This window comes from Aspergillus costaricaensis, assembly GCF_003184835.1.
Source record: "Aspergillus costaricaensis CBS 115574 unplaced genomic scaffold BO79scaffold_1, whole genome shotgun sequence".
Taxonomy (NCBI): Eukaryota; Fungi; Ascomycota; class Eurotiomycetes; order Eurotiales; family Aspergillaceae; genus Aspergillus; species Aspergillus costaricensis.
Genome location: NW_020291801.1, coordinates 482,190 through 502,990, shown reverse-complemented (window position 1 = coordinate 502,990; position 20,801 = coordinate 482,190). Strand labels below are relative to the sequence as shown.

Genomic DNA, 20,801 nt, shown 5'->3' with positions numbered 1-20,801 from the left:
GTAGCAAGCTAAATGAAAGTGTCGCATCCAGCCGACGCTATAGAACAGGCGTATTATTGTCCTGAGCCACTAGGCAAACGGATGACGCGGATAAGGCAATTTATTGGGAAATTAAGTACCTTAACCTTAACAAAGACAACTGGCATTCTTACTGGCATTTCCTCCAAGCCCTTTAATCCGTCAACCGATTCGTTCCAAGCCCCGGTTCCAGTACTTTGGGATGGCTAACCGTGGCTACGCCAGCCACTATGACCAGGAACATTGCCGGCGGTGTAAGCTGAATGGCCCGGCAGGATTATCTAGTCAAGTTGGTGCGTCACGCCATAAGATTGATGCAGCTCGATGATTGCTCGAGCGTAGTGACATCCGCCCAATAGGCCGGTCCTTGCAGCTAACCGACATGTGAGCTCCGTACACGGCGAACCTCGGCCTATAGATCATTTTGTACATGATGTATCCGACCATCTATTGTGACTCTAACTTCTGAAATGGACACCTTGTCAGATCAAAAGTCCAAGGTATTACAAGACACACATGGACGTCGACACACGGGACAAGTTCGCATCAAATAAAGACTGTAAAGACGTAAATAGGTTTATGATGTAGGCATGAACTACCTTCAACTCTCAGCTTATCTGATCAGCTTCAAGCCCACTAAAGCTTGTCAAGAAGCTTATTCTAGCACACTTGCATACCAGAGTATTGACTACTATATAGAGCATCCACTGGTTTGATTTCCCATGGCCAGTTCACTCCCTCTGCAGTATAAAGAATAATCGCTATCATCAGTTACTACCACGATCGAATAAAATATAGCAAGTGATCACATATAGATTGACGGGTTTTGAAAGGAGTTCTGACCTAGGAAATATTCCAAAGAGCATCAGCTCTGGAGGGTCAGACAGTGCGCAAGGCGAGCGTGGGATCTCGGCCATCAGTACAGCCGCGTTGGCCGTGTGAGAGATTCAAAGATACCTAAAAGGTAAGCAGAGAAAGACCTGAGCTTACTTGAATAGCTCCATGAAATTTTGAATTGAACCAACTCCATTATGCTGTGGAACAGGCATGCATTGATGAGTTGGACTAGATGTCGGTCACCGCAAAGGCCCTGGATGACCAATCCGAATGAAAAGTTTACGAGCGGGCCAATGAGAGGCAGGGTTAGCGGGTCGGCTCCAAGGCAGCGAGGCAGCCTCAGGGCTGTCAGCAACTTATCCTCCTTGTCCTATCTCATCCTCGATTACTCTTGCTTTCTTTTGCCGCTGTGACTTTTCCTCGACTAAGCCTGTGACTAACATGCATAGCGGCAAGCTTTTTCATAAGTACCAAGGCAACCCCGCGAACAGTCGAACCAGTTGCTGAGCGCTGAAATGGAATCCGAGAAGAAGCGCCGTGCGAGCAAACCTAAAGTCAAAACTGGCTGTCGGACATGCAAGTGAGTTGGGCGGCTGCCTTGTTACACTACCTGACATAGTGCTTATTCTATACACAGGATCCGTCGAGTCAAATGCGACGAGGGTCGACCGGCGTGCAAGAGGTGCGTGTCAACCGGTCGCGTTTGCGATGGCTATGGAATTTGGAGCGAAGGAAGGAAAACCACCCATGGCGGTAATTCTGGCGCACCGAGGGTTTTCCAGTCTCTCCTGTCTAGTTACAATGCACCGGTACCAATTCCCCATGCCGCATGTGCTGAACAGAAATGTGTGGAATGGTTCATCCAGTGTACCATTTTCAAGATCGGAGGAGTGTTTTCTTCCCAGTTCTGGGGCAGGACAGTTGTTCAAGCACTTTCTCAAGAGCCAGCAGTGCGACATGCTGTTATGGCATTGGCTTCTACGCATAGATATAGGGCTCAGAGGAGCGACAAGGGTACTACAATGGCGAGCCAGCTAAGCGAGCATGAGAAGTTTACTCTTCAACACTACAACAAAGCTATTGGCTGTCTCCATGCTGAAATGAGACGCCACAGTCAACGACCGCAGAGTGTGATGGTTGCCCTCATTACTTGCATGGTATTCGTGACTCTCGAACTGATGCGAGGCCAATACCGAACGAGTCATGCTCATCTACAGCACGGGCTGAAGCTGGTGAAGGAGATTCAAAAACTCTCCGGAACCTCTAAGACCGGAAAGATTATGATAAAGACTTCGTCGCAAACAAATGAGGATGATGTTATCGAGGCCTTTAGCAGACTGGGAATGCACTATTCTCTGCTTGGACATGGGACAAAATACTCGAACCTTGACTATGACATCCAACCTCGTCATTTACCGTACAAATTTGAGTCAACTGAACAAGCAAGACAATATCTGGATGTTTTCTTAGCAAGAGCACAGTGTCTGGTGGAATTGGCTCGTCACATCGAGACGGGCATGTGTGTCGCGACTCGGGGCTACGAGCAATATCTTGAGTCTCAATGGCGCCTGGAAAAGGACTTGAAAATATGGCTTGAAGTTTATAGATCGTCACTTGGTGGATTTCCAGCTCAAGATTTGATTAAACGTACATTGGCTACAAGGTTACTCGTGATGTACCATACCATGGCCTTGATCATGGCCACGACCTGCACGCCATGGGACGACGAAACGGCGTTCGACTTACAGACCGACAGGTTCATTTCCATTATCCGCGAGGCAATCGACATGTGTCAAGCCCTCAGAACCGCATACCCAGATTTTCCGGCGAGTGGATCTCTCAATTGCCCATTGGGGATGGCATTTACGATGGACATTGGCTTCATCCAGCCATTATATTACACTGCAATCAAGTGCCGGATTCCTCAGATCCGACGACACGCGATCGGGTTGCTTCGATTGGCACCTCACCGTGAAGGCATATGGAATGGTGCCCTCACTGCTAGAATTGCGGAGGAAGTAGTCACATATGAAGAGTGGAATATCGATGCAAGCTTTACAGTTGGAAAAAGCGTGGAACTCCTCAGCCTGCCAGAAGCGGGTAGTTCAATTACAATCCTGCCTTCTCTGTGCCGCATCTCAGATGTTCATGTCGAATTGCCCGATGAGAACACGGGAGAGGCTACTGTGACGTTCTGGCAGCGCGAAGACGGTAGAAGCTGGAAGGTTGACGAGAGAAAATTCCAGACGGAGGATCCATAAGCAAATCTCAAACTTTGGAGCCGTCCCTTTTTTTCTGAAGCTGACCGTCCAGAGCGATTATGACATCATGACACACTGGCAGCTCAGCCAATCACAATCAATGTGATAAAATCTTACCGATCATCAACAAAGAAAATGTAATGATCGACTGACTCGTGCTCAGCACCAGCGGCGCATGGTGGAACGTTTGGAATGTGAAGCTCAGCCACTATCAGCAAAAACAGAAGCTAGCTACCTACTTTGTAAATGCTCAGTCAGTGATTTGCAACCGGGATGGACGGCGCTGGCATTTGCTGGTTGGGCCCCTTAGTCAGTCTTACCCCATGCTTACTTACCCATCCGCGCCCCGCCCCAGCCAATCCCGGATCTCTGGCCAGGAGTATAAAGTCGATCAGCGATCTAGACAAACGACGAAATACTTTCTTCAGAATGCAAATTGCAACACCATTCTACCTCCTCCTATTCTTTGTTCCTTTAATATTTCTCCTCATCAAGTCAATTCTTCCCACCAACTCCGTTATGTCCAAACCTCTTGCCCACGCTTCCATTGTCGCCCGTCGCTCTAGTGAGCGCGGGTACGCCGAACACGGCGGCTGGCTTAAAAGCTTCCACACCTTCAGTTTCGCCAGTTACTATGACCACCGCTTCAACAACTTTGGCAGTCTGCGCGTTCTCAACGAGGATCGTGTAGCGGCCCGTAATGGATTTCCGACCCACCCTCACCGCGATGCCGAAATCTTCAGCTACATCCTCAACGGCGAGCTCACGCACCGCGACAGCATGATCAAAAAGGGTGCGGAAGGCGCCCAGGGCAAGCAATTTTACCGCATGAAGCGTGGTGATGTTCAGTTTACCACTGGTGGAACAGGTACGTTGTTTGCATTGAACTCCACCACCTTGATTTAATGACCGAACTAACACAACTCCTTATAGGAATCGCACACTCCGAACAAAACGAATCCAACAAGCCCGTCCACTTCCTCCAGATCTGGGCTCTTCCCTGGAAACATGGCCTCAAACCCCAATACCACACCCGCACATTCGACGAAGCCGCCAAGCGCAAAGCATTCGTCCCGATCCTCTCCCCGCTGGCTGCCGGGCCTGAAGCAACCCCTGCCGATGAGGAAGCCGCCGTCCCTAAGATCCCAGACACGATCCCAATTCACGCAGACTTTGTGATGGGCGCGGGAATCATTGAACCAGGGCAGAAGTTCCATTGGACTGTGGGTGCTGGCGAAGACGTGGTCAGTCGCAAGAAGAAGAGGAACGTCTATGTGCATTTGCCCATGACGAAGAACGGCAAGGCCCAGATCCGGTTGGATCATCGGGACGAGGCGGTTCTGAGTGAGGGTGATGGAGCGTTCATCACAGGGGTGAATGCGGGTGATGTGCTGAGTGTGGAGAGTGTTGGGGATGCGGAGGCCGAGGTTATTGTTTTGGATAGTGATTAGTTGGTGTCGATGATTTCTTTGCTTCCTTTGGCTGGGTGTAAGGTGTTTGGGACTTATCCTCTCTACATATAATGCATCATGTATTTTCTCACATTACAATAATTATTTGTACCATAAGTGATTTCACGATACGTCATGAATATATCCATATAGATGATGATATCAACTACCCTCTACATTAGATGTATATGCCGGACTACCACCTACCCAACAAACCAATCCCTCAATATCATACACACCCAGAAACCGAACAGAGACCCTCCCTATAACTCACCTCCCCAACACCATCCCCGCCCACTCCACCATAACCCCCGACTCCGCAACCTCCCGCGCCGACATCCTCCCCTCCGGCTCATAAACCAACATTCCCCCCAGCAACCTCCTCAAACAATCCATCTCCAGCTCCTGAAACTCACAAGTCGAAGACGTCTCCCCCCTCCCCATCTGCCACAATCTCTCATCCAAAGACCTCCCCCCAGTCCCCACCACCTTCATCAAGGACCTCGTAAAATCCGATCTCTGCCCCCATCTCTCCGGCAACTCACCACCCAGCATACTCACCATCTCCCAGATAACATCATCTGGACTATCTGACCAGGGTTCAAATAGTGGTCGGTCACCGAGGATATCGTAGAGCGTACATCCTAGTGTCCATATATCGGCGGCTGAAGTTATCGGATCGTGGAAGATGGCTTCGGGAGGGAGGAGGATGGTAGGTGTGTGTAGGGCTTCTGGGGATGGAGGGTTGGTGAAGAGGTAGGATGTGCCGAAGTCGGATATTTTGATGTTGATGTTGCTGGTTGGGAGTTGTTGGGTCATGGTCATGGGGATGATGGCGTGGGTGGGTGCATGTGGATGGATGGAGTGGTGGTGGTTGTCGATTCGTGAGATGGGAATTTGGAAGGGTGGGCCGAAACGGTTGTATATATCGGTTGTACTTAGGGTGTCGAAGTCAGTGGGTTGGAAGAGGATATTTCGCGTGTGGAGATCTTTGTTGGTGGTCAGTCAATCACTAAAGACACGATGTGTAGATAGGTGCTTACCTCCATGCCCTACCCCCCGGGAATGCATATAATCCACTCCCAAGATAACCTGAGCAACGATAGCTTTAGCTACATCCAAGGGGAACATCAAATTGGGACTATTCTCTTTGGCTTCAGCAACACTGCAGCCAGCGACTTCGCTGACCAGACACATATGGTGGCCGTTTGGGCCGTCGAAGGAGAACTCATCGAGCAGGGAAGAATGAATGTATTTACGGCCTGGGTGGCTACTATCATCTCCTGTCTGGAGATGTCGTAATATTCTCGACTCGAGGCGGCTTTTTTCTGTGCTAGAGTCTGCGGTTACGATCTTTAATGCGACGTATTGGTTTTTTTGTCTGTCGCGGGCAAGCCAGACGGTTGAGTAGGAACCGTACCCTAGTTTGTGGATGATTTTGTATCTTCCATGGCAGAATTCGTCGTTGATGGAGGTCGGGTGGTAGCCTCCCGGGGTGTAGCCTTTTAGGTTCTCTACGCTGTCTTCGGGGTGGTAGGTGGGTTGGGTGATTGGTTGTGGTGGTGGTGTGGGTTTGGGTGAGTAGAGAGGATGGATGGTGGTGAGGCTGCGTAGGGGCTTTGATGCTTTTTAGTAGGGGATGTACGATAGGGGTGCGAAGTACTGTCTGATCTGGACTTACGCGAGGGAGCTGTTTACATGCTAGGGATCGTGTCTGGAGGACACGGAACATGATGGTGTTGTTACTTGAAGCTGTACTATGTAGATATTCTGCGCATGGTGTATGGTTATTAGAAAATTTCTAGCAAGGGAGACGCGCCTGAAGTGATGCTGCGTGCCTACTTTCAGTCCACTGCGATGCATACATACAATGTTTGCCATAATCATATCTGCTTCCCATCAACCCCAGGGGGAATGATCTCCCAGACTCGATCCAGACAGTTACTCCAACATGAAGTGGAGGCAGTGGTGGTTAAAGTTGACGGAGGAATCCACCGCACCCGAAAAGAGAGTGTGGCCGACGAAGAAAATCCTGCGCTGGGGCGGCTTCTTGGCACCACCAACGCAGTCTCTGTACGTAATGCGGCAGCCGTGAATCGGAGACAATGTGGGTTGGGTGTCTCCAACTCTTAATTCAAGTAGCCTATTATCCCAGGTCTAGTCTAGTCTTTATGTACATTTCCATATGAGAGGGGCGAGGATCATGGGACGTCCCCTGTTTTCTCCTGGTTCTTGAAGCTGGTCCATAGTTGTTTTTGCTAGGTAACTGCTAACCTTATCTTTGTGTGCCCAACTCTTGACCCCGTTCTGCCCTGGGCTTGAATACCTACTCAGCTTGTTTCATCGCAGAAAGAGCTATTTCCAGACTTGCAAGCTCCACGACCCCAAAAACTCTTTTTGTGGAGGCCGTTTCTTGGATAGATACTTTCTAGCCCTGTTTGTGGCTGTTTCGGCGAATCTGAGCGGCCTGAAATCTGAGGCCCCGCATTCTTGCTTTCACAGCCAACTTCATCGCTACCTTCTTCTGTGTCTATTGCGCCTTGTCTACGCCATAGAATTAGAGATCATCGTCACAGCTCTTCATCATGGCAGCTCTCGATGTCAATGGCCCCTTGCCCGAGCTGGCTGAGCAGCAGCCGGACGATCTCATCCCCGAGTCCCGGGTCCTCATTATCATGACCGGTGGTACGATTTGTATGCGACAGTCCCCATCAGGCTTCATTCCTGCCAGAGGATTTCAGGAGCAATGTTTGGCCCGCGTGCCGACCTTCAACGATGGTTCGCACCCGAGCATGATGGATGTGGTGGTCAACTCAGCCGGAGACATCAAAGGACATCCCACCCTCCGCACACCACCGACTGCCTATGGGCGACGGGTGCGGTACACTGTCTTCGAGTTCGAAGAGCTCCTCGATAGCAGTTCTATCGATGCGAAAGGTTGGGCTCAGATCGCTCACACCGTTGAACGAAATTACACACTTTTCGATGGCTTCGTCGTCCTCCACGGAACAGACAGTCTCGCATACACATGCTCAGCGCTTAGCTTCATGTTGCAAAACCTTGGAAAGCCCGTCATCCTGACTGGAGCGCAAGCGCCCATGCTGGAGTTGCAGAATGATGCCACCGATAACCTTCTCGGATCACTGGTTGTGGCTGGCCATTTCATGATCCCCGAAGTGTGTCTGTATTTCAACAACCGACTGTTCCGTGGCAACCGGTCGATCAAGGTCGCAGCCAGTGATTTCGCTGCCTTTGACTCTCCGAACTGCCCCCCGCTGGCGGTGACAACGTCCATGCGGACCAACGTGAACTGGGAGCTGGTCAACCGACCGAAGAGCCTGGAACATTTCCGTATCCAAACCAACCTCGACACCACCCACGTGGCGTGTCTTCGTATCTTCCCTGGTATCAAGCCGGAGATGGTCGATGCCGTGCTGAAGCTGGAAGGGCTCCGTGGTTTAGTGTTGGAGACGTTTGGCGCCGGTAACGCACCCAGCGGTCAAGACAATGCCATGACCAATGTATTGGCCGCCGCTATCAAGCGAGGAATCGTGATCGTGAACGTCACGCAATGTAAGTGAAGCCCTGGCATATATTTTCCAACCCAGAGTTTCTTCTGACACAGTCAACCAGGCCTGACGGGAAGCGTCAGCCCCGTCTATGCCCCCGGCATGAGTCTCTCTCGCGCGGGAGTCGTCGCCGGACTCGACCTGACCACCGAAGCCGCACTAACCAAGATGTCATATCTCCTCGCTCTTCCGGATTCCACCCCAGAATGGGTCGCGAAGAAAATGTCCGTATCTCTTCGCGGCGAATTGACCGAGGTATCGCAGCCCGTATTCCGTCATCCGGACGGGGCGCTCCCTGAGCGCGTTCAGTCCCTCACGGTGCTCGGATACGCCATTGCGCAGGGTGATCTCGAGCGCGTGGAGGAGATTGTGGCCCGAGAACACCAATGGTTATTGAATGACGCCGACTACTCGGGCAACACACCTATCGTAAGGCAACCCCCTATGCCCCAGTTGTAAACACAAAAAAAGAAAGAACAAAAACTGACACCCACGTCACCTCCACAGCACCTCGCAGCAACTTCACCCTCAGTTGAGATTCTCCGATACTTGCTGCTCCAAGGTGGCTCCGTGCACTTGCGAAACCGCAATGGTCGGACGCCGCTGTTCCTGGCGGCCAACGCAGGATTCTCGGAGCACGTGCTGCTGCTACGCAAGTCTGGAGCACATCTGCACTCTGACGAACGCACGGCGGCGCAGTTGTTGGCCCGGCGCCGACCTGGCGTCTGGGGGTTGGCGGGGATTGGGCCGCGTGAGGTGAGTGAGCGCGAGATGGAGGAACTGGAGGACTCGAGTGATTCTATAGGACGTATGGCGCAGCGAGTGATGGCGGGATCGGCGCCTTGAAGATGGCGATCGTTTTTCTTTTTTACCCTACTCTCTTTAGAGACAGGAAGGGAGCTGTGATGGTTTAGAGCCGTTTTGGTGGGTTTTTTTATTTAGACGGAAAAGCGTTTTGTTGTTATTCTAAAGCTTTCATTCACACGCTGCCTGGTACACCTCACAGTATACTTGATGATAGAATGAGGGGAATGTCACGTTATGATGACCACCAAATATAACTCCCATGAGAACACAACTACTATTGAATTACTATTTACTATGTAGACAGCGAGAAAAGGGAAGTCCTTTCCGCGGAGATACCTGACCAACATGCAGGATCCCTGGGCATGCAGGTCGGGGTCATGCATGTCGGATGGATGGAGGGGAAGAGGACAATGGACGACGGCCAACCCCGCTTTGAATTGCGCCATTGCTGAGATATTTTATTTTTTTTATTCCCAGCTGAGATGCGTTATTATGGACTTAGTACTAGTATACTAGTAGTAGTCTAGTGTGTACTGGGGCTTAGTGAGCAGGTACCTAAATAGTGGCTCCAAGGACCTTCCTCATCGGGAGAAAATATCTACATTTATTGGCTGGCTGTTAACAACAGCAGCAGTAGTAGTATACTTCGTACAGTAGTGCTACTACTCCGCTAACAAAAAAGTATGACGGAGCAGCTGACCAGGTTGCACATGATCAATTCAAAGGCGGTGGTGGCTTGATGACGATGATGAGCTCCTAACTAATCTTAGTTATAATATACTATCTCACTAAACTTGATGTTTCTTAGATTCTACTAGATTGACCTGGACAAAGTCTGTGCTCTCACCCACGCGGTTGCTGCTCTCTCCTAATTAGTAGTAGTTCCAGGGAAAGATAAGGTGTTGATCAGATGAAGGTTGCTCCCTTGCAGACATGGCCCGGATGTGTTGTCGCACGGTTGTCGTACCGTCTGCTTGTTTGGTATGAAAGCTCTTCCTTCCCCTTGCTGACCTTGTGGGAGGATTAACCTGAATGAGTAAATTGAAAAAAAGGAGTCCAAGGGGTACTTCCTCTCATACTACTGAGGACTAAAACTTCATCCACAGGCCCGTAGAGAACCACTTTCGTCGCAAAAAAGAGCCCCAGAAGGAACACCGCTCTCGGGTCTTGGCAGACGCGTGAGAAGCTGCGGCGCACGGATTGGTCGGTAAGAAGGATTTGGACCGATGGGTCTGGAGAGCAACGTGGGCTGCTCGGGCTTTGTCAGTCGGCTGTGACGGCGGCTTCTTCGCTAGTTAAAGTGGATTTTCACTTGCTATCCTTCATGACATTAGAAATAATTCAATGAGGGCGGAAGAAAGAGAAAGAGGGAAAAAGAGAATAAAAACGGAGATAGATACATTAAAGAAATTCAAGAACCGATACTGTAGGTGAGTGGAAAGAAAGATAGAAGTATAACGTCTTGACTACTGTAGTAGAAGACTGCCTCAGAATCGGTGGCTGTCCCCCGAAGTCGATCAGTGGGAGGCCGCTATTTCCCCGCCCACACTCTTCATTGACTGTCATTGGCTGGGACTTGCCGGGATCGGACATTCTTTGATAGAAATGCACTTTGCTTTTTCTTGCTACCCAAATTCAGCAATAATGAAGAATCTCTCCTACGTACTACTTTAGCTGGAACCGTTAATGTTGGAAGGTGCATCGCATACCTATACTACCTTCCAATATAGAGGATGTCCCATGGGTTGAGATTGCGCCCTACAATAGACACTATTCTCAGATTGAATCATATTACGACATCCTCGTGATGCCATACTACTAGTTCTTTCTTCTATGTATCATGATGATGATGGTGGATTTGGCTGGTCCGTTCAGCTCCCCTTCCAGCCACCCCTGAACTGCATCCGAGTTACGTAAAGGAAAGAAGGTCAATGGTCACTTCAACATCGAGGACATCGAGGACATCGTGGGCACTTCTAGCAACATCCAACAAGGTCCCGTCTTCCTGTCAGGGCTGCTGCTCTAGTTGCCTCATCTGCCGAGCTGGCCTGTCATCCCCGGCTTTGGAAACGAATGGTGCAAGAACCAACCACGCAATGGAAGATGGCAGCGAAATCTAGAGAAGCGTACCCTCAGGAACAGAGGGCCGAGTACCTTGGAATCGCGTCAGCCATCCAGAGTTTGCAATTCCGCCTGACACCGTTCAATCAAATGGCCTTCCATTCTATGACTGTTTCGCATTACTCGATATAAACCCGCTCGGAAAGCACATCGGAAGGCGTACCCATCACATCATGGGACCGGGGCAGCTTTTCTGGCCAGGATTTTCCCAGAGGAGTCAAGAAATTCACTCATGGGTACCACCTCCCATATTAGATGCAAACCCCAGACGATCCCAATCCAGACCAGCCGATAGTCGTCGTGGGCTCATCGGGTCCCCGTTGCCGCAGCACACAGACCGCAGTTACTTCCCTTTCTTTCTTCTCTACAACGTCGCTTCCAGGCCCCCCTAGATACGTGGGCATCGAACACACCGACTTGTCCTAGAAAGGGGGAGAAGGTTTCTATTTCGGTTCATAGACCAGCTTGTCCCTTTTATAAGGCCTTACCTCCTACGTAGTCACTGCATCTTCCCTTTGACACCTTCGTTAATTGTATTTCATCACCATCCTCTTCCCCCAATCTGATAAAGCTTGTGCAGTCTCCCCTGACCAACAGGGCTGATTAGGGTCATTGTGGGTGCGAATCTCGGAACCAAGCACTAGACCTGATCCACGGCTCTTTTTTTTGTTGAATTTTTATTATTTTATTTTTCCCGCCAATTTCGCCATATTCCGATTCAAACTGCAGCGAAATTAATTAACGGATTATTACTGATCTTTGCTTTTGCTGTGTTATTTTTATTTTTATTTTTATTATTTTATTTTTGGTGCATTCGGACTGAAAAACCTTCAGTTTGTGTGAGGTCATTTCCTTGCCTGGTGCGCCAGACCGGCTCTGGGGGGTGTCCACTTGTTCGGCCTCGTTGGAGCATTCGGTGATTCTTATTATTCATATTATTCTCTCGACGAGGGAGATCCGTGCCTGCAACGGAGGAGGCGCTGCTTTGCATTAACTAACAAAAACCTGGCTTTTGGCGAGCAGCCCGGCTGTGTCGGTCTGAAGTTGGAGCACCTAATATCTCATCATCCGCCGTTGTCTCCAACATCATCGATCGTTTTTTTTTTCGGTGGTGGGATTCTCTTTTTTTTTTTTTTTGTACAAGTAGTACTAGTGTCCCGCGGCTTTCTTTTTGAACCACAGCAACAGCTGCAACAAACAACAGCTGCCTGACCGGTCATCGTCTTGCACCATTGAAATCTTCGATTGCGGCATTGTCAAATCAACTGTCTCCCCAGGCAATCTTATCCCACTGAGCTATATAACTCTCCGTCCCTCGTGCGCGCCTCCGCCAACTGCTCCGTCTAAACTACCCCACTGTTCCATTCGTCAAGGTACCACCACTAGCAGTCTAGGACAGCAACTGGTATTCGTACTACTACGCAAGAAATTCTCTCGACAACTGCAACACACGATCACACCTGCTGCCTCTTCAACCTCCACAAAATCACTAGTTGGCAATAAATCGGTCTCGCATTGACTCAATTTCCCATTCTGGGAGGCCACCTGACCCGACTCCAGATCTGCTCGACTGCCCGACTTAGACTTACTTCGTGTTCGTCCGCTGGTCACTTTTTCCTCCCCTGCTTTACTTTTACCCCGCATACTTTTTTCTTCATCTTTTTTTTACTTTTTAAATCTCCCCCCCCTCCACTATATTCTCCTCCTCCTACCGCGGAGAATTATCTTTTGCACCCGCATTCACAATACATCCCCTCTCCCACTATAACTCATGACACAACAAAGAAAGACCATTGCCGTGGTGAACGCTACGGGTCGCCAGGCGGCGTCTCTGATCCGTGTCGCTTCGGCAGTGGGCCACCATGTTCGCGCTCAGATCCATTCGCTCAAAGGCCTCATCGCGGAGGAATTACAAACCCTGCCCAATGTCACTCTCTTCCAGGGCCCCCTTCTGGGCAACACAGAGCTGATGGACTCCCTGTTCCAAGGGGCCAATCTTGCGTTCATCAACACTACCTCCCAGTCTGGCGACGAAGTCGCGATCGGACGCGCCTTGGCCGATGCCGCCAAGCGAGCAGGAACCATTCAACACTACGTCTATAGCAGTATGCCCGACCACTCTGTGCATGGACCGTGGCCTCCGGTGCCCCTTTGGGCTCCCAAGTTCACCGTGGAGAATTACATTCGTCAACTCGGTCTGCCCTCGACTTTCGTCTACGCCGGAATCTACAACAACAACTTTACAAGTCTACCATACCCCCTCTTCCAGATGGAGCTGATGCAGGACGGAAGCTTCGAGTGGCACGCACCTTTCGACCCGGATATTCCTCTCCCCTGGCTGGATGCTGAGCATGATGTGGGACCGGCGCTGCTGCAGATCTTCAAGGATGGGCCCAAGAAGTGGAATGGTCATCGGTAGGTCTTTCTCGGTCATTCATCGGAGGGTGACATGGAGCTGATAGCTGATTTACCGCAGGATCGCCCTCACATTCGAGACGCTCTCCCCGAACCAGGTCTGTGCGGCATTTTCGCGCGCTCTCGGTCGCCCATGCCGCTACGTTCGCGTGCCCAAGGTCGAAGTCAAGGTCAACATCCCGCCCGGCTATCGGGAACAATTGGAAGCCATTGAGGTGGTGTTTGGACAGTGCGATGCACCCTACTTCCCGCAGCCCGAATTCTCCCGCCCTGCGGCCGGGTCGCCGAAGGGCCTGGGCCCAGCCAATGGCAAAGGTGCGGGTGCGGGTATGATGCAGGGTCCCGGAGGGGTCATATCATTGCGTGTTACGGATGAGGCCCGGCACCTGTGGCAGGGCTGGCGAGACATGGAGGAATACGCGCGCGAAGTCTTCCCCGTGGAAGAGGAAGCGAACGGGCTGGACTGGATGTTGTGATGGCGCGATCTGACGTGCTGTGTTGCACTTCGGTGAGCGATGGGGAGGGCGGCCGCAAGGTCGATTCAGCGATGGGCGCGATTGGCTCGATAAAGAGGTTACATCGATTGTCTGAGCGCAAGCCGAAACCGGCCGGTTGTCCTGTCCCTCACTCCCACCGCTGCGTTCAGTGCTCTCTGGTTTTCCTTCAATTTCTTTTCATTTCTGATTTTTTTTTATTATTTCATGCATTACTGGCGAACTGGCCTGGGTCTTATCTTTGGGAGACGGAAAAATTATACCATAATGGGAAAGACGAAGACGCAGGAGTGGTTGTCAAGATGGGGCCCATTTCATCTCATCTCATCTCACCGCGGAAAAAGTTTCTATATTAATGGGTTGCTGGTTGAAACGCACGTTACGAATTTTGCAGGCATGATGATGGACATGTCGGATTGGAGGCCAATCCGCCAAAAGTTTATTTTGACTATTTGTTTCACGCTTATGTTTTTCTTTTCTTTTTTCATTCTCTTTTCTTTCACTTCTTCACTATGCATTTCAAGTGATCTGCATTTATGTGTTTGCCGATTATTCCCCTCGGGTGTGATGATCGCACCGGCGGCTGTTTGTTTGTTTGATTGAGTCTCCTGATGAAGGGATGTGATTTGATTGATTGATTGACTGGCTGGATTGATACTCAAGACCCATGGTGACTTGGGTAGATAGCAAAGCTAATATTTGGAATGGACTAAGCTCATTCTCAGTCCGCCAGACATGCTACTTGTCGTTTCCATTGCGGTCACTAACCCCCTTACTTGACTGATGCGATTGAATTGCCAGCAAAATCACAGCTTCGATCGATCTCGAAATTCCATCCATGGAGTATAAATCACAACAAGCAGCACCTCCAAAACCCGCCTTGAAATTAAACTACATACTAAACTATACCCCAAACAAAGCTAACCCGCACCCCCAGCCTGTTTTTCGCCACCGATAAGCAGATCTCCCGGAAAAAGCAACGAGTTGCTGGGGAAAACCCGCCCGAAGCGATCCCTGTTGTGGCGTGAGTTAGTCTAATTTGATAAAGAGGTGGGCTGGAACATTCTCTTCCTGTGGAGGTAGGTAGGTAGGTAAGCGTGGTTGATGATAACGTTATTGACTTACTACTTACTACAGTGGATAGATTTCAATAATGTATGGTGTAAGACAAGTGTAGTGCAGATTTGTGGCAGTTATCGCAGAATAAAGAGTAAGTAGTGTAAGCACCTGACACAAGTATTAGAGGAGTAGTACATGATGTCTTACATTGTTTGCTACTATTGATATGATGGTCACTTGTCAGTCAGTCTTTCCCTACCGTTGGCGGGGAGGGGAGTTACTGCTCCATGACTCCGTAGGGGAAACGCAGCATTCGGAGACCTCCGTGCTACCTACTTACTCACCTACCTACTTATCATCATTTATTACTCGAATCAATTGACTTACGGATCATCCCACCATCCTTCCAATCCTTCTTTCCCACTAGATACTAGCCAATAAGCCTTCCTTCCATGCACTTACTTATCCAACTGCTATCTAGGTAGAATAGTCAGTTATTCTCCGGAACCATTACCCCCCCCTCTTACTAATCCACCCATCCACCAATATGTACTAACTACTACAAAGTAACTAACCAAATTTAGTTAAATTAACAGCTACTTACCTTCCCGTGCAACCTACCCAAACCAGCCTAGCCAGCCAGCCAGCCAGCCAGCCATACAGTAAGCAGAGCATAAGCATAGCATAACTACGTAGTTACTAATCTCCTCCCCTGAACTAAACCAACTACGGCAGGGAAAGCTAAGCAGCTAATTAACCAACAAAACTACTAACTACGTAGGCACCTTCCGCCCGTCTCAGCCGCGCCCGCGCCCGCGCGCTGACTGACCATAGTAACTTAGTACTACTACGCGCAGTAACCAAACCAACCAGTAAACTTTTTTGAAACGATCAGAAATTTTTTTTTTCCCTCTCTTCCTACCATATCTATATATACCCACTTACTTCCCATTTACTTTTGGATACACAAAACTATTCATTGACTCGTCTCTATTTTTTGTTTTTTGGTTTAAATCAATTGGATAAAAAAGACACAGCCGTCATGTCTGCTGAGGAACAACAAGCTAACACGTCGCTGTTGGAGCGCATTCAGCGCCCCGAGGTGAGCAAGGAGACGGCGAAGAAGATTTCTTTGATTGAGGAGCAGTTTGCTAGGGCGGAGGTGGAGCAGTGTATGTTCTTTTCTTTTCTATTTCCTTTTCTATTTCCATTGTTTTTGGTTTTGTTGAGTTGGTTGTTTATTTGGTAATGGGGTTTGATCTATTCTAATTAATGGGTATATAGTGCGCCAGTCTACTCTCCTGCTTCGTCCTCTGTTCGAAAAGCGCACCCAGGTCATCGCCGAGCCGGATTTGCGCGACACCTTCTGGACTCGTGTTATGCTCAATGCGCCCGCCGAGGTCGAGGAATACATCACCATGACTGATGCCACGATCCTCGCTTCGACTCTGAAGAATCTGACTGTTGAGCGTTTCGAGATCGATGAGAAGGGCCAGGGCGAGCCCCGCAGCTTCCGCTTGACTTTCGAGTTCCGTACCGGCGATGAGAACCCTTACTTTGAGAACGAGAAGCTCGTCAAGACCTTCTACTGGCGCAAGCAGGTCATCACTACCCCCAAGGGTCACAAGCGCACTTGGGACGGTCTGGTCTCTGAGCCTGTCCGCATCAACTGGAAGAAGGACCAGGACCCTACCAAGGGTCTGCTGGACGCTGCTTGCGACCTTGCTGAGGCGGAGAAGAAGGGCGGAGACCGCAAGAAGCTGCCTGAGTTCACCAAGGTCCTTGAAAAGAAGGACGAGATTGAGGCTGCTGAGGACCAGGAGATGGGTGATGATGAGGATGAGCTCCCCGAGGATGGCCCCGGTGGTATGAGCTTCTTCGCTTTCTTCGGTTACCGTGGCAGCGATGTCACTGCTGAGCAGTCTGAGACCGCGACCAAGGAGGACAACGAGAGGTTTGAGAAGCTCCTCAAGGGCGAGCCTGTTGAGGGCGAGAATGATGAGGAGGATGATGACGAGGATGACGATATTGAGGATGAGTTCGATGACATTGAAGTCTTCCCTGGTGGTGAGGAGCTCGCTATTGCGATCGCTGAGGACCTCTGGCCCAACGCCTTGAAGTACTATGGTGAGTGATTTCCATATCCCGTAAGAAATCCAAGCTGACCTCCTTCCAGTCACGGATCAGGACATCGAGGAGGTCGACTTTGACGACAGCGAGCTTGATATCTCGGGAGACGAGGAGGAGGACGAGAACGACCGTCCCCGCAAGAAGACCAAGGTCTAAAGATATCACCGTGTCTTGTCTTGAATAACGCAGTTGTAACCATATGTTTCCATGTCTTAAAGAACAACGAGCAGGATGAGGAGGAGGACCAAAACGAATATGAGGACGGCAATGCAAAAGGATGACATTGTATCTAATTGATAATCAGCCAACGTGTTTCTTCCGAAAAGGCACAATGTAAAAATGTCAGAGTGTAACCACTTACCCTCATTCTTCCGTATGATGTATTTCAGCCTCGACATGCCATTCTGCAGCTTGCCGCCCACTCGGTCGGCCAACGTATCCACCTCATCTATCATGACCCCCTGTTCCTCCAACTCTCTCCCCATATCATCAGCCTGCTGTCGCAGGTTCCCTACCGTGCGAAACACCCCATCCAACTGCTCATCTTGCTCGTGCATCAACTCCATCTGTCGTTGCTGCTCCATCGCAGCATAGTAATCATCTCCCTGATCCTCCGCCGACGGCGACAAGACATTATCAAAGTCAGCCGGGTTCGGCAGCGCACCAGTCGTGCCCTTCCCACCACTCGAAGCTGTAACTGCCCTCTGCAACTCCTCCCTCATCTTCTCCACCTCGGCACCGACATCGTTAACGAGAATTCGTCGGCGCTGGACTTCTTCCAGTTCTAGACCGAATCGATATGGATCTTGCTCGATTGCACGCACACTCTCGACTAGATCGTCGAGGTCCGCGGTTAGATCGGTGAGGGTGGTCTCGAGCTCGGAGCGCGCTTGTTGGAGCTCCGGGTTATTGGGAGATTTGGCGAGGGAGCGAATGCGGAGATAGGAGGAGAAAAGAGGTCGTGTGGATTGGAGGGTTGAGAGGACGTCGCTGTTGGCATTGGATTGGTGCTACGTCAGCTTCCTGGCTTGATGGGTTGTAGATTGAATGGATCAATAAGGGGGAGAGAAACTTACGCTTGGACTTGGAGGAAGGGGTCTGTGTGGTCCATGGTTGTTGGGTAGTTGGGTATATGCTAGGGGAAGATCATGAGATAGTTACAATGGGTCAAACAACGCTTCCAGAGATGCTTTGAGTGGTTGGGAATAGCGGCGATAGTGATGTTGATTGGGTTCAGAGGATCCGGAGCCGATTACTACGGAGGCCCGGGGTTGCGGGCGGTGAAGAAGGCGGCGTGGAGCCATATCGAAGATCTATCTAGAATGTCTAGATGGGCCTCTTGTCTTACACTGTAGTAAATAATGATGACATTCTTGTTCTCTTCCAAGTTCGTTCAGATAAGAATAATATGACAGAATGATCCCAGCTCATCCAATAACTGTGGTGAAAACGCCCATGGTAAAAGCACGATGGAGGCCGACGTGTCGCTGACTCCACATCTCCCTCAGGTATCGCTCTGCAGCACGATTAAACTCTCTTCCTCGGGCATCAATGAGTGCAGGCTTGACGCTCCAACTTCTGACTCGTCGCTTGCAGTCACAATCCTGGCAGCCTAGGTCGGGCACATTCTTCCAGGCTTTCCAGTAGTTGTCGAGCGGGTCTGAGAAATGGCACTTCCTAACACCGCAATCAGTAGCTTTCACATCAAGATCGCAGCAGTCGTTCTGAGGACTCAAGAACAGCTTCGCCAGTGACCGTGGCGGTTGTTTCAGGAGAAACCAGGATATGACGCTATATTCGTTCTTGGCGTCGCGGTGCCAGTCCTTGGGGCCGTGGCGGAGAAGCATGCGCTCCATGAGCTCGCGCAACATTCGCAGAGACGCGTGAAAGTCGATCTCGGTCTGTTCGTCAAGCCATCCTCGGAACTCTAGCCGCCTGCGGCCAATATCGGCCTCCACATATCCCCACTTTAGAACCGTATAGACGTGGTTGGTGTACTCTTCGAATGACATCAACTGTTTCCTGTGCTGGGGAAGCTCATCATACTCGTCCAACATCTTGCCGAGCACGAAGAGACGCCCACTGACAACAGGGGCCAGTGGCTTCCTGCTAGGCTTCAGCCTTTCGGTGTCACGCGCAATGTCGGCCATGTGAAAGAGGACGTGTAACCCTCGTTCCAACCGGTTGGCAAGGCGTAACTCCGCTTCAAAGTCCATCTCTGGAGTTCCGTCATCGCAGAAAGGTCCCCACACTGATGGTACAATATGTCGTGATAAGTCCTTGGCGATGTTGTGGCGCTGGAAGAACCTTACGAGGGAGTGCACAGTTAGTGTGCTCTGCTCTCCCGTCCACGGGTTAAGGGTAAGAATGGGGTCGAATTCCAGCGCATGGAAGCGCATAAACCAGCCACAGATATGCGGCTCCAACATCTTGATGGTCTCGTATGTGGCGCGGTTCAACCGGCAGAGCGTCAAGATGGTGTTCACCTCGCCATTGATGATGATCTGAAAGAGCACATCGGCGACGAAGCCGAAGGGAAGGGCTTCCCGCCTCGGAGATGAGGTCAACATCTGCTTGAGGAGGCGGATCAGTATAGGACGTCTCTTGCGCATTTGTGGAGGAGGAGCTTGGCTGTGTATCGTCTTGTTCCGGAAGATCATCCCGACTTACCGTTGAAGCGGCACTTGAAATGTACCCTTTTGAGTGGTACAGGATCTAGAGGGCCCGGCGTGACATCGCCTTCTTTTAATAACGGGGCCCGAGGGATTCGCTGTTTCTTTTTCTTGGCAGTAAGGGGAAATATTGCCGTTTGGCTGATATCAAGCGTAGACGGTGTGACGCGTTGGCAGATTATCAGTTGGGCGCTTGGCTGCAGTGGTGCATACCGGAGGGCTGAGTACGCAGGATGCAGAATGCAGCAACCGAATGACAGTAAGCTGACTGGTCACCTTTCTTATATAATACGTGGTACCATTTCTGGGGTGGACTAGGCTTGGACGATGATGACAAGTCTTGACCACGTTTCAGGGTATCAGGCGATTTAGAGACTACGGGTGGAAGGGGATTGGAGGAGATAGACAGATAGAAAGAAAGAGAGTAGTAGTAGGGACAGGGAATTGGGGTTGCCAGCACCAGCCCGACTTTGCTGTTTGCCTTGGACACAAATTCTGGATTCTCAAAAGGGTCCAAAGTCACACGTAGCACGATGAACAGGACGAACTAGCGTCTTTGCTGAGTGTCGCAGGAGACACATGGAGGGTCGATGTATGGTCAAGCATGCGATCAGCGGCTTTCCAGGACTCACTAGCCCTGATAGTTTCAATAGTGCCCTTTGGAGTGGTCGCCAGGGGTTCAACCGGGAGGGAGGAGAGTAAGACACGCTAAGGAGATAGTATTGCTGTCAGAATTGCAGGGACCAATAGATAGGGGAGAAAGAAGAGAAAGGAGATAGAGGAGGGTCAGGAAGTTCAATAAACGTTGGTGGTGATGATTGATGAGTCGAGTTTGGATCCATCCGCTCTTCTGCCCTTCTCCTCCTCCATCTCCGCATTTCCCGACCCGGAGACTCCGTCCACCCTTAATGATGGAATAATGTTTGTTGACTGGATGCTTTCATCGGTGGGTCCGACCACGGCTAAA

General features: G+C 50.4%; 10 protein-coding genes across 10 annotated transcripts; 6 read left to right on the top strand and 4 right to left on the bottom strand.

The window, feature by feature from the left end:
- Positions 1 to 1,370: 1,370 nt before the first annotated feature.
- BO79DRAFT_283576 (Zn(II)2Cys6 transcription factor) lies at positions 1,371 to 3,116 on the top strand (the record flags this gene model as incomplete). The annotated part of the gene is made up of 2 exons (XM_025688158.1): positions 1,371 to 1,435; positions 1,493 to 3,116. The coding sequence occupies 2 exons, from the start codon at positions 1,371 to 1,373 to the stop codon at positions 3,114 to 3,116; spliced, it is 1,689 nt and encodes a 562-aa protein (XP_025545009.1).
- A 431-nt stretch (positions 3,117 to 3,547) lies between these two features.
- On the top strand, positions 3,548 to 4,659 carry BO79DRAFT_184519 (pirin family protein). Its single transcript, XM_025680336.1, has 2 exons — positions 3,548 to 3,984; positions 4,050 to 4,659. Exons 1-2 carry the CDS (start codon positions 3,636 to 3,638, stop codon positions 4,565 to 4,567), a joined length of 867 nt encoding a protein of 288 aa, XP_025545008.1. The 5' UTR covers positions 3,548 to 3,635; the 3' UTR covers positions 4,568 to 4,659.
- A 74-nt stretch (positions 4,660 to 4,733) lies between these two features.
- Positions 4,734 to 6,299, bottom strand: BO79DRAFT_261118 (kinase-like protein; the record flags this gene model as incomplete). Its single annotated transcript, XM_025686457.1, has 4 exons — positions 4,734 to 4,740; positions 4,842 to 5,556; positions 5,611 to 6,184; positions 6,249 to 6,299. 4 exons carry the CDS (start codon positions 6,297 to 6,299, stop codon positions 4,734 to 4,736), a joined length of 1,347 nt encoding a protein of 448 aa, XP_025545007.1.
- A 537-nt stretch (positions 6,300 to 6,836) lies between these two features.
- On the top strand, positions 6,837 to 9,129 carry BO79DRAFT_184517 (putative lysophospholipase). The gene is made up of 3 exons (XM_025680335.1): positions 6,837 to 8,140; positions 8,201 to 8,565; positions 8,644 to 9,129. Exons 1-3 carry the CDS (start codon positions 7,153 to 7,155, stop codon positions 8,980 to 8,982), a joined length of 1,692 nt encoding a protein of 563 aa, XP_025545006.1. The 5' UTR covers positions 6,837 to 7,152; the 3' UTR covers positions 8,983 to 9,129.
- A 3,316-nt stretch (positions 9,130 to 12,445) lies between these two features.
- BO79DRAFT_1377 (NmrA family NAD(P)-binding protein) lies at positions 12,446 to 14,068 on the top strand. Its single transcript, XM_025678134.1, has 2 exons — positions 12,446 to 13,479; positions 13,541 to 14,068. The coding sequence occupies exons 1-2, from the start codon at positions 12,836 to 12,838 to the stop codon at positions 13,953 to 13,955; spliced, it is 1,059 nt and encodes a 352-aa protein (XP_025545005.1). The 5' UTR covers positions 12,446 to 12,835; the 3' UTR covers positions 13,956 to 14,068.
- Positions 14,035 to 14,761, top strand: BO79DRAFT_1373 (uncharacterized protein). The gene has a single exon (XM_025678114.1). The coding sequence runs from the start codon at positions 14,181 to 14,183 to the stop codon at positions 14,574 to 14,576; it is 396 nt and encodes a 131-aa protein (XP_025545004.1). The 5' UTR covers positions 14,035 to 14,180; the 3' UTR covers positions 14,577 to 14,761.
- BO79DRAFT_212423 (uncharacterized protein) lies at positions 14,712 to 15,713 on the bottom strand (the record flags this gene model as incomplete). The annotated part of the gene is made up of 8 exons (XM_025683172.1): positions 14,712 to 14,852; positions 14,899 to 14,987; positions 15,099 to 15,104; positions 15,240 to 15,250; positions 15,420 to 15,455; positions 15,495 to 15,505; positions 15,560 to 15,584; positions 15,637 to 15,713. 8 exons carry the CDS (start codon positions 15,711 to 15,713, stop codon positions 14,712 to 14,714), a joined length of 396 nt encoding a protein of 131 aa, XP_025545003.1.
- A 213-nt stretch (positions 15,714 to 15,926) lies between these two features.
- Positions 15,927 to 17,508, top strand: BO79DRAFT_283571 (histone chaperone napB). Its single transcript, XM_025688157.1, has 3 exons — positions 15,927 to 16,204; positions 16,317 to 17,159; positions 17,209 to 17,508. Exons 1-3 carry the CDS (start codon positions 16,075 to 16,077, stop codon positions 17,316 to 17,318), a joined length of 1,083 nt encoding a protein of 360 aa, XP_025545002.1. The 5' UTR covers positions 15,927 to 16,074; the 3' UTR covers positions 17,319 to 17,508.
- On the bottom strand, positions 17,375 to 18,354 carry BO79DRAFT_184508 (SNARE domain protein; the record flags this gene model as incomplete). The annotated part of the gene is made up of 2 exons (XM_025680334.1): positions 18,239 to 18,354; positions 17,375 to 18,152 (listed from the first exon to the last, which is right to left on the bottom strand). The coding sequence occupies exons 1-2, from the start codon at positions 18,271 to 18,273 to the stop codon at positions 17,375 to 17,377; spliced, it is 813 nt and encodes a 270-aa protein (XP_025545001.1). The 5' UTR covers positions 18,274 to 18,354.
- Positions 18,355 to 18,537: 183 nt separating this feature from the next.
- Positions 18,538 to 20,021, bottom strand: BO79DRAFT_184505 (uncharacterized protein). The gene is made up of 2 exons (XM_025680333.1): positions 19,833 to 20,021; positions 18,538 to 19,732 (listed from the first exon to the last, which is right to left on the bottom strand). The coding sequence occupies exon 2, from the start codon at positions 19,730 to 19,732 to the stop codon at positions 18,590 to 18,592; it is 1,143 nt and encodes a 380-aa protein (XP_025545000.1). The 5' UTR covers positions 19,833 to 20,021; the 3' UTR covers positions 18,538 to 18,589.
- Between the last annotated feature and the right edge of the window lie 780 nt (positions 20,022 to 20,801).